The 10,906-nt window shown below is 38.7% G+C and overlaps 1 protein-coding gene across 1 annotated transcript; it reads right to left on the bottom strand.

Annotated features, from left to right (window-relative positions):
* Positions 1 to 649: 649 nt before the first annotated feature.
* Positions 650 to 10,295, bottom strand: tssc4 (tumor suppressing subtransferable candidate 4). Its single transcript, XM_034877421.1, has 4 exons — positions 10,096 to 10,295; positions 8,185 to 8,196; positions 8,079 to 8,136; positions 650 to 2,764 (listed from the first exon to the last, which is right to left on the bottom strand). The coding sequence occupies exons 1-4, from the start codon at positions 10,293 to 10,295 to the stop codon at positions 1,823 to 1,825; spliced, it is 1,212 nt and encodes a 403-aa protein (XP_034733312.1). The 3' UTR covers positions 650 to 1,822.
* Between the last annotated feature and the right edge of the window lie 611 nt (positions 10,296 to 10,906).

Here is a 10,906-nt window from a genome sequence, read left to right on the forward strand (position 1 = left end):
GCAGTTGTTGCCTAGGCTACTGGTTTGTGGCTTGTAATCTTTAAGGCTATGAATATGTTATTCCACGTTGTAATACGCTGGTGATATATTTTGTCCACAAGGGGGCGGACTGGGTTTAAACCAGAGAGAAACTCAGACCACTAAAGAATAAAAAACAAGCTAAGTGGTTTTAGATCAACTCAAAACTATTTAAGAAATTTGAAAATAGTTTGCCCCCAACCTTTTCAATTGTTTTTGTTGTAGCCCATGTTATATTGTGTCAACTATGTACCAAGATATCAGAACATCAGTTTTGAAATTGGTGTAAGATGAAAGTCTTAAGCGTCAATGCAAGTTGTTTCAGACCAATTTAGAACAAGCTCTTACGTAATTGCAAGATAAATAAATTGGAAGACAGTGTGTGGGAATATTTGCGAACATGGTAAGACTTAATGTCATAAAATGAAAAGCAGAGGTTCTTTTATTGGTCATTCCGGCCAAAAAGTTCTATTTTAACCTCATCGGTCCACAGAACGTTTACACAATGCATCAGGCATGTCTACATGTTCATTTGCAAATTTAAAACGCAGATTTTTGTGGTGAGGACGTAGAAGAGGTTTTCTTCTTTACAGAATATTTCATTGTTTTAAAAGAATGACATAATAAAAGAAATAAAAATCAAAAGTTTTTATTTAAGATTGAGACTATTCCAATATACAGAACATGCTACAAAAAAAATGTAAATCAAATCAGGATAAAGACTACAAGTTTTAAATTCCTACAGTTCCAATTTCCTTCCCCAGTATTACCAGCTGGACTTAACACTCACTGCCCTCATGTTGATTCTTTTTTTTTTTTTTTAAACAAAGTGTGTTTACGTTTGTTTTCAGGCTTATTTGAATTTAACTGACAATTACTCAGCCTTGCCCCCCACCCCCCACACTTGTTGCTAGCCTGTCAATCTTGCATTTTCAACACATTTTTACAATACAATAAAAGCAGTAGATTTACCTAGATTTAGTTAGATTTCCCAGAAGCAGCTTCTCACTTTTAGCTGACGGTTAGCTGTTGATGTTGCCTCCTCGATTGAAAACTAGCGTACTTAAATGTAGGGTAAGCTAGTTAGCTGACATGCTAACAACAAAAAAAAAAAAGATAAACAGTTTATTCTATAGTTCACTTTTTGGTGTTGTTACAGGTGCAGCAGAACCCATGTCCAACCATAACCATCGGTAAATCACTAGAGGTCAGCAAAACACTGCTTCTGAGCCTGCTGTTAAGTTGCTCTTTATCAGTTTAAGGGTTTGGTAGTACATAGCATAATTTGATCAGTGAGAATTTACGCTCTTCGCTCACAGAGCTGTTCATTTTCTCTGCCCCCTTGTCCAAATTCGCTTCCAGACACTTTGCTCAGTATTGCTCTACGCTCCACTCAGATTTCACCTGGCTCTACTCAAATCGCTGAACCACTTGCTCCAAAAAAGGAAAAATGCTGCATTGTATTTATTAGATGACTGGCGCCCACCTTCCCTTAATGCCTGGAGCCCCTCCAGAAAAAAAGTCCACTGTAGGACGGGCATGCTCCATTCATCTGCATATGCTGCAGTAACGCAAAGACAGGCTTGGGGATGCTTCTCGAACTAGAGGTGTGAGCAGTACTGCAGCAAAATTGGAGCAGGTGATAAGGCAACGCTCCAACATTTCAAAAAATCTGTTTTGGGCTCAATCCAAAATCCTCCCGCTTGCGCTGTGCTCTGGACTGAGTACAGTAAAGTCAGTGTTTTACATCTGTGGTTTGTACTATTTTGGCATAAAGATGAGGTGGCAAAGAGTTGTGTAGTGGTCAGTTATCATCTTGCCCTGAGCTTTTCCTGTAGTTCTTACGCTTGGTCTGCCTGAAAGATGGAAAGCGGGGGTTGGCCTCTTCCTCCTCCTCTTTTTCTTTCTGCCCGGATTTCTTCTCCTCTGGTCGACCCAAAACTCCCTTTATGTCTTTTTCTTCATCTCTCGCCCTTTCTACACTCTGGTTTCTGGCTTCCTCCATGCCCTCCTCATTCTCGTCGTCCTCCTCCAGATGACTGAGGTGTGTCTCCTCTTTGCCTCCAACAGCTGACAGCTGTTCAGCAGGTTTTTCAGTTAGCATCCCGCTGGGTCTGGAGAAGATAATCTTCTGCTGGATGTCACAGGAGGAATCTGTCCTGCTCTCTTGTAGCTCTTTCCTCTGCTGCAGACTGAAGAGGAAGTTGTGAGCTGCATATCTGTTGCCCTTGTCACAGGTCATTGTCACTTCTTCCAGACTGTAGCGGGTCCAGCGCTCAGGGTGCACCAGGTAGTCCGGAACGCCTCTTTTCTTTGCCGGTGTGGGACAGTTGGACAGAGGCTGACTTGTCTTTCTGCTGGGATGTGGAGGCAGAGGCCGAGCAAATACTCCGTCTGTAACGTCATCTTGGCTCAGAGAGGAGGCGGTTGGCCGAGCAACACTGTCCAGGCATTCAAAGATGCTGTGGCTACGGTTTGAGAAAGCTGAACTCCCTCCTCTCAGACTGAAGGAACTCTGAGCTTGGTGTCCTGCAGCTAGAGCAGAGATCTCAACCTCCCCACCATAATCATAATCATCATCATCCAGCTCTGGGTCAAAGGGAGCATTGCTGGTTTGTTTCTCAGGCTCAGATTCATCACTGGCTGACAGCTCATCCACATCCTCAGTGTTTAACATCTCACCTTGGTCACCATAATTTTTCTGATCACACATCTTAAGAATCAGCAGCTCAGCTAAATAAATAACCTGGTGAGAGAAGATGAGGAAACATGTTAAAGAACAACTATATGGAGAAACAAAAGTAGTTTTTTTGTTTTTATAAGATTTATCTACTGAACCTTTTAACAAAGCCAAACTGTATACTGCATTCTGGAAATGACCGATGTAGACAAATTCCAAAAATCAAGGGCAAAAGACAATCTTAAAAGAGCGCTATATATTTCCTGTGTGTTTTGGCTTCTTTAATTTTGTATGAATGCAGGGTTTTTTCCGGCATAGAGGAATTTTTGGCGCACCCCAAAGAGGTTTTAGACAGTCCCAAAAGAGAATCACCAGTACCAAAATGACAGTTGAAACAGTTGAAAAAGCAGAACATAAACTTCAATAGGAGACCGCTTATCTTCATTTTACTTTCCAGAAATCACCCTGTGATTAGAACGGTGTTATTTTAATATTAACATTTTTTAAGCAGTTGTGTTGATAGGGTTTTCATTTACTTAAGCATAATAGATTTATAAAATTGACAGAAATTACATACAGAGTTCAGTCAAATAAGGTAACAGACTCTAAGGTAACTACCTTTACTGTACGCAAACCGTTCAGGCTTTTTGTCGTGCATAGTCCACCAAATGCCCCTCTTCTCCAGCTTTGTGTTTATGTTCTAAACTCAGGTCGTTTTGAGGAACAGCAACCAGAACCTCCAGGCTTACATGCTAAAAATTGTAAATTTTGAAGAAAAAGCAGGCATGCTTGTTCCTTCAGAGAATGATTGTTAAGATTTACAGAGTACTGTATATGCTTACGGCATTTACTGGGACGTTTTGGAACCTATTGACAGGATTCAGAGATGGGAAGTAATGAGGTACAAATCCTTCGTTACTGTACTCAAGTAGATTTTTCTGATATTTTTACTTTACTATTTGTTTTTGTGGTAACTTTTTACTTCTACTCCATACATTTTACAAAATCGGCTTGTTACTTTAGTTTTGTACGGGAGGTTGTCATGTCGGAGAATAGCGCGGACATGCGCCTAAAACCGGGAGCGGGTAAGTGCCACGCGGAGAAAAAAGTGAGAGAAAAGAAAAAGAGACTAGCTGTCCGGAGGATAATCAGCAGAGTCGTGTGTGTGTGTGTGTGTGTGTGTGTGTGCGTCTTTGAGAGCTGTAAGTCATATAACTTATGTAGTCAGTTCACTTAAGCCTGTCATTGGTCTATAGTTCTTACACATTTAAAGTAAGTTAGCTAGTGGTTTTGGTTTGTTCTTCACCTGTTAGCTAGGTTGCACGTTGATCTTAATGAAGCCTCAACAGTTTCACCAGCTTTATTGTCATGAGTTTTTTTGTTTTTTTTAACTGAACTTCAGATACTGTAATTCAATTGACAAGTGGATGGAAACTTAGAGAGAATTTGTCTCCATCTGTGTTTTCACAGACACACCTGGGGCAAAGTTGGAATACAGCTTTAATACAGTCCTAATCTAGTCCTCAACTTTCACATCATTTCACTGGAGTTATCGTTATTGTTTACGTCATCAATACCATATTCAATCTAAATGATGGGAATATATCTACTGTATATTGCATTAGACGCACAACTAAGACAAGTCAACAGATTCGGCATTCTGCATTTATTCACAGCAAATCATTGCTGCTTGATGGTGCCAACATTAGCACATAGTAGCATGGATGGCAAAATGATTGAAAATGAAGAAAACAGAGATCCCGCAGACAAGCAGCAAAACATTCCCATCATCTTTGGCCTTATCTGAAAGATGTTTGAGACAGACAGTAGGCATCAAGAAGGACTCCTGGCCAATGTGCTGAGGAACTTCTTCATTAATGTCTGTTTAGTCATTCATTTTAATCCTTTATTTTATTTCCAGAAGCCATATTTGAGCACACTTACACATGCATGTAGATTCATTCAATTGTTAAGGGGGAGATTTAAAATAGAAACTATCTGTGAATTCTCACAGAATCACAACTGAATTTGTATCTTGTAAATGAGTCATAATCTTATTAAACTGGAGTCCCCGTTTCTAACATAATAATCATATATGTTATGTTTTAGGCCAATTGGCAGACATCCATTTCAAATGTATCCATTGTCATATAAAGGCCGTGTTCTCCATGTCCACTAAAGTTCCTCCACTTTCTGTTCTCCAGGTAGCTTTGCATAAAAAAAATAAAAAAATAAAAATAAAAAAAGTAATTTGCAAGTCTACTTTTACTTTTATATTTTAATTACATTTCCAAGGCTGTAATTTGTTACTTTTGCCTTCAGAACTGCCTTACTTCTTTGTGGCATTGATTCAACAAGGTGCTGAAAGCATTCTTTAGAAATGTTGGCACATATTGATAGGATAGCATCTTGCAGTTGATGGAGATTTGTGGGATGCAAAAGCTCCACCACATCTCAAAGATCCTCTATATGGTTGAGATTTGGTGAGTGTGATGGGCCATTTTAGCACAGAGAATTCATTGCCATGTTCAAGAAAACAATTTGAAATGATTCAAGCTTTGTGACATGGTGCATTATCCTGCTGGAAGTAGCCATCAGATGATGGGTACATGGTGGCCATAAAGGGATGGACATGGTCAGAAACAATGCTCAGGTAGGCCGTGGCATTTAAACGATGCCCAAGTGGCACTAAAGGGGCCTAAAGTGTGTCAAGAAAACTAATGAGAAATTGAACAGGTGTTCCTAATAATCCTTTAGGTGAGTGTATAATAGCTAATTATTTGATTTATTTAATTTCAGTTTTACTTAAATTATACAGCTACATAAATTTGTTTATCATTAGTATTTTATTTGGGTTATTTTTAGTGCTTTTGTTTTGAAGGTACCAGGCAGCCTTAGCCACCAGGTGTAGTCTACATATATGGGTGAACATATATGGGAGGTAGACACCGGGGAGGGCTGACTTTTTTTAGTTGTCTCCTTCTGCCGTTTATTTTGTCAAGAAAATGGTTACTCACTGGATAAATGCTCACGCTTCAAGATGAAGATTCAACGGGACAAGATAAGTTTCATAAAAAGGAAAATGGAATTTGTTTTGGTTGCCTAAAGCCTGGTCACATAAGCAAAGACTGCAGGAGTCGTTTGGATTGTAGTGGGTGTCACCAGAAGCATCCGTCAGTTCTTCACATCGAGGAAAAGGATACAAATAAGTGTTTTAAAAAGCCAAAGCCGTGAGCCCTCCACTAGGAGAGTCACCTGGACCGTCACAGACATGTGGTAATATAGGGGCCGGTGATGAGGATAATGTTTTCTCCATTGTTGCCGTTCAGGTTAAAAGGGCAGAAGAGTAATAAAGTGATTCATACATACGCATTCTTGGATCCCGGGAGTTCAGGCAGATTCTGTACTGTGAGTTTGGCAAAGAGACTGGGCTTGGGAGGCAAACCAGCCAACATTGTATTGAGAACAAAGGGTCAAAAGAAGATTGTGAGCACCAATGTACTGACTGGTTTGGAAGTTTCTGGTATGGACACGGATGATTTTACGGAGTCGTCTAACGTCCTAACTCAAAAGACTATGCCAGTTTCAAGGTTGAAAATTCCATAATTAATAGACCACTGCGCGGTGGAGACAGCAATCGAGTCAAGACTGTGGAACATCTGGAAGACATGCTCATCAAACAATACAATCGTGATTTCAATGAAAGACCATCTGAGGAGCAGTTAGAAATGCCAGAGAAGGAGTGGCCTGTATCTGACATAGATCTAATTGTGATTTCAGATGATGACCCAGAGGTTAAAAGAGAAATATCAGTTAATGCAATTTTCAAAAACTCAGATCCCACAACTCATCAACTACTTCTCATCTTGGAGGAAACTTTAAAAATATGTTGCCTGGTTCCTCAAGCTTAAGGAAGTTCTTTTGCTTTTGAGCCAAACAAGACAAGAACTTAAAGCTGCTGAGAGTGACAAGAATACAACAGTTAAAGGTTGTGTAGAACAGAAACTTCAGTGCTTCAAAGCAACGCTTGGAGTGGCACAAATTTTATCAGGGCAAACAAAGAGTTGAAGCAAAGTCTTTCTGCTTTGAATAATGCAAAAGAAGAAGAAGAAGATGGACATCTGAGTACTTACTTGTGATGCAGGAAAGACAAAAATTGGCTAAGGCAAGAACAAGCTTCTCTTCAGGTGATATTATCATCATTGCTTAATTTAAGTTTTGCTTGAATTATACAGCTACATTAGTATTTAGTTTGGGTTATTTTTAGTGCTTTTGTTTTGAAGGCAGGCAGCCTTAGCCACCAGGTGTAGTCTACATATATGGGTGAACAGGTCTGTGGGAGGTAGACACCAGGGAGGGCTGATTGTTTTTGTTTTTTTAAACCAGAGTCTGAGAGTTGCAGAGTTACAGAGTAACCGAGCCAGAGACGCCATTGATCCTTTTTTGTGAAATGTTTGTATGCCGAGAAATTGTATTAATAAAACTCACAGAAGGCCATCTCTGCCTGGATAATGAAAGTTTTAATCTCTGCATAAGATACACTCCTTCAGTGCCTTAGTGGCCATTGAACATTGAGTTTTTAGTTTATGTTCAATCGGAAGACAATTCGCCACCACGGTCCTGTTCAAAAATAAATGATGTGACTCTGTGTGGTTTTAATCTGGTCTCTAATCTGATCTGCTGTTAATTAACTATTTCTGAGGCTGGTGACTCAGATTAACTTGTCCTCAGCAGCAGAGGTGACTCTTGGTCTTCCTTTCATGGGGCGGTCCTCATGTGAGCCAGTTTTGTTGTAGCGCTTGAGGGTTTTTGTGACTGCATTTGGGGACACACTTAATGTTTTCGCAATTTTTCGAACTGACTGACCTTCATTTCTTAACGTAATCAGGGCCACTTGTCTTTACTTAGCGGATTGGTTCTTACCATAATATGAATTCTAACAGTTGTCCAATAGGGCTGTCGGCTCTGTATCAACCTGAATTCTGCACAACACAACTGATGGTCCCAACTCCATTAATAAGGCAAGAAATTCCACTCATTCACCCTGACAAGGCACACCTGTCAAGTGAAAACCATTTCAGGTGACTACCTCATGAAGCTCATCGACAGAACACCAAGTGTTTGCAGCTCTATCAAAAAAGCAAAGGGTGGCTACTTTGAGGGATCTGAAATATAAGACTTATTTAATAGTTATTTCACACTTAATAGTCCATAGTTTGGATGCCTTCAGTGAGAATCTATAATGTAAATAGTCATGAAAATAAGGAAAAAGCATTCAAGGAAAAGGTGTGTCCAAACCCTTGGCCTGTAACACATACAAATAAATGCTGTGCATTGTTCACACAGGTGTCAGAGTGTAAGAGTAAGAGTGTGTGCATACCATGTTTGTGCTCCTGTTGTAGCGTCCATGTTGTCTTTGTTTGTCTGCAGAATCACTGGCACTTAATTAAACAGAGGACGCAAACTTCCCACACACGGCCACTCTGTTGTTGATCAATCTGAGATTTAAAGCAAGCACATAAAATAGTTTCAACAAACCAAATAATGATACTGGTTACAACTACTATACATGAAAGTCTTTATGGAGTGGACAACGTGACGCAAAGCAATACATTTTGTTTTGTTAAGGCTGTGTGGGCTAGATGAAGAGCTGTTTGCTCACTAGTCAGCGGTATGCTATGAACCACTGTTTTTCTACCTCGTTCCATTCACCAACAGCTATTTAGACACTCATAACTGGTAAACACATACAACGCATTCATTTTCGACCCAGTTTTAGTTTTTTTTCCAAGATACAAGGAATGTTCTTTCGCATTTTAACTCATGTTCTTTACCTGCCATTTCAGGTATGAAGTTAAGAAGCCTGCCTGTGTCTGTCATCGGGCAGCTAGTTTAATGGCTTGGTTGGCAAGGTGCTACCAATGCTAAACATGACATTTTTACGTGACCAAAATGTTCCAATCGACTTTGATGAAATTAAAAACACACAGTGAGAGGGTCAAAGTTTAAGATGAAAACACGGACAGTCTCTAACAAAGATTCTCTATTCATAGAGACCATGTGACATTACTGCTTTGTCATCGCTATTTTTGTGTCCGGTCACAGCTGTGAGACCCACATATGTAACATTACGAGACCTAAGTAACCACAATTACCAGAAGAGATGGATATGCTAAACACACTAGGGTTGCACCATATGAGTAAAAAATGAGCGATCATTTTGACTGATATTGCGATATGATTCACGCTATTGGAGGGAATGTTTTTTTTTCTCTAACTAATCTCATTTTCATTAAAAATTAACATTGAAAGAAATTAAAATGATTAGTGTGATTTTTACCAAACAAAGAGTTTTTTTGTTGTTGTAGAATACGATTTGTAGGCCAGGACGTCTCTGCAACACCACAATACTTAATTCAGGTTGGATAGTGGCAAAATATATAGTTTAACATATTTTGCCATTAACAAATATGGCGATTTGAATTTTGCACTAGTCCATATTGCGATTTCGATACTACTGCAATTAATTGTGCAGGCCTAAAACACACTAGTCCTCTCCATGTTGCACCCAAAGTTATGCCCTTGCTTCAGATTTAATAATGGACATATCTACATATCTTTATGCAAACCCTAGATTCCTATTGTTAAACAACTTTAGGCAATATATTTGGGATTTTCACCTCTGGTATTTAAGTTTGTTATTCTTTCTTTATATTTGCTCCCATTCATTCTTTGGATTGCAACGGCTGCACGGAACATCAGTAAGTCAATTTTTTTTAATTTAGCCTTTTTTATTTCTATTTTGTGGTTTGCATGTTTTAATTTATGTGGTTTAATATTTTGTCCATGCGTCTGATATTTCTGACAAAAACAAATTTTCCCTTGCTTATTGAAGTCTGTTTACTAACAACGCAAAGACGCCACACTCGCTTTATTTAAAGTGTTTCTCAATATGTCTTTACTCTAACAAGTAAGCAGACGTTAAAGCTGAGGATTAACAGTTTGTTTTATGATAAACGTGCATCTGGTTAACCGAACTCCAGACGCTTTTCTAAACTTTTCTATGGTAACCATTGCGCTGACAGGGGCCCATACAGCTTTATGTAAACCTGTAACGTTCCACACACGCGCGGATTAAGTGGCATTATTTATGGAACATGGAAAAAATAATAGGTGCAGTATGCCGCGCGAAAACATCGTTATATGAAAATAAATTTGTGAAACGGCCATGGCTTTCTGTGGAGCGACATGTCCCATTTGCATTAGCTTAACAGCATGCTAATGCTACCTAACGTGTTACACACATGCGTGTACGTCGGTTTAATGGGCTTTGCATTGGCTCCCTTAAACCACATATCGTAGCATACATGCTAACGTTACACTTTCGTTTCACAGACTTATGATTCACATATGGGTTATTCACCACGGGTTGCCTTACTGTTCTTGCTTGCTGCCGCGGCCTGTCTATGCCACGACCCAACTCTTCTTCTGTTTCTGCTTTACGGTAGACAATTAGGACATTTGAAGCCCATTTGTTGCTGTTCGCGATGAGCCAGTCTTCGCAGAACTGATCACCGCCGATCTGCGCCCGTTGCATGCCGGTTAGATTTGTGTATATTTTTTTTTTTCATCTTGTATGCTTTTTTTTTTTTTTTTAATTGCTTTATTTTAACAAATAACAGAACAAAGAATCAGACATCTCAGTAACATAATAAATAATGACAAAATAAAAAAAAATAGTCATAATAAAAGATAAAAACAAGAACAAGAAATAAAAATGTGACAGCCTTGTAAAGAAAAAGTGTTAAAATATAAATCCTTAATTAAACATCCTTAAGTAAATGTCAGAAATAAATATAGCTTTTTTGTTTGTTATTAAAGAGACTCAAAGTAAGTGTCAACTTCAATTTGAAATAATTTGAAACTGGGTTTTAATTAGAGAATTTTGACTTATGATTATGAAATCTTCCTGGTAAAATGAAAAGATTAATAATATCACTTAAGTTCCTATCTTTGCCCTCAAACAGTGTAATAATATGTTTTCCTTCTAATGTAATTGTGTGTGAAGTTTTAGAAGTTAAATAATCTTCTAAACTTTTCCAGAATGTAAGACAAAATAAACAACCAAAACAAAAGGTGAATTAATGATTCTGGTCCGGATTTCCAAAAAACTGGTCAATTGGCATGAACTTTGAGATTAACAAGTTT

The sequence above is a fragment of the Etheostoma cragini genome, chromosome 1 (genome assembly GCF_013103735.1).
Source record: "Etheostoma cragini isolate CJK2018 chromosome 1, CSU_Ecrag_1.0, whole genome shotgun sequence".
In the NCBI taxonomy this organism is placed as follows: domain Eukaryota; kingdom Metazoa; phylum Chordata; class Actinopteri; order Perciformes; family Percidae; genus Etheostoma; species Etheostoma cragini.

Coding starts and splice junctions, on each gene's coding strand:
- tssc4 (XM_034877421.1), bottom strand. CDS start 10,295: ATGCAACGGGCGCAGATCGGCGGTGATCAGTTCTGCGAAGACTGGCTC. Junction 2,765..8,078: donor ACAACAGGAGCACAAACATG/GTATGCACACAC, acceptor TTCTCTCACCAG/GTTATTTATTTAGCTGAGCT.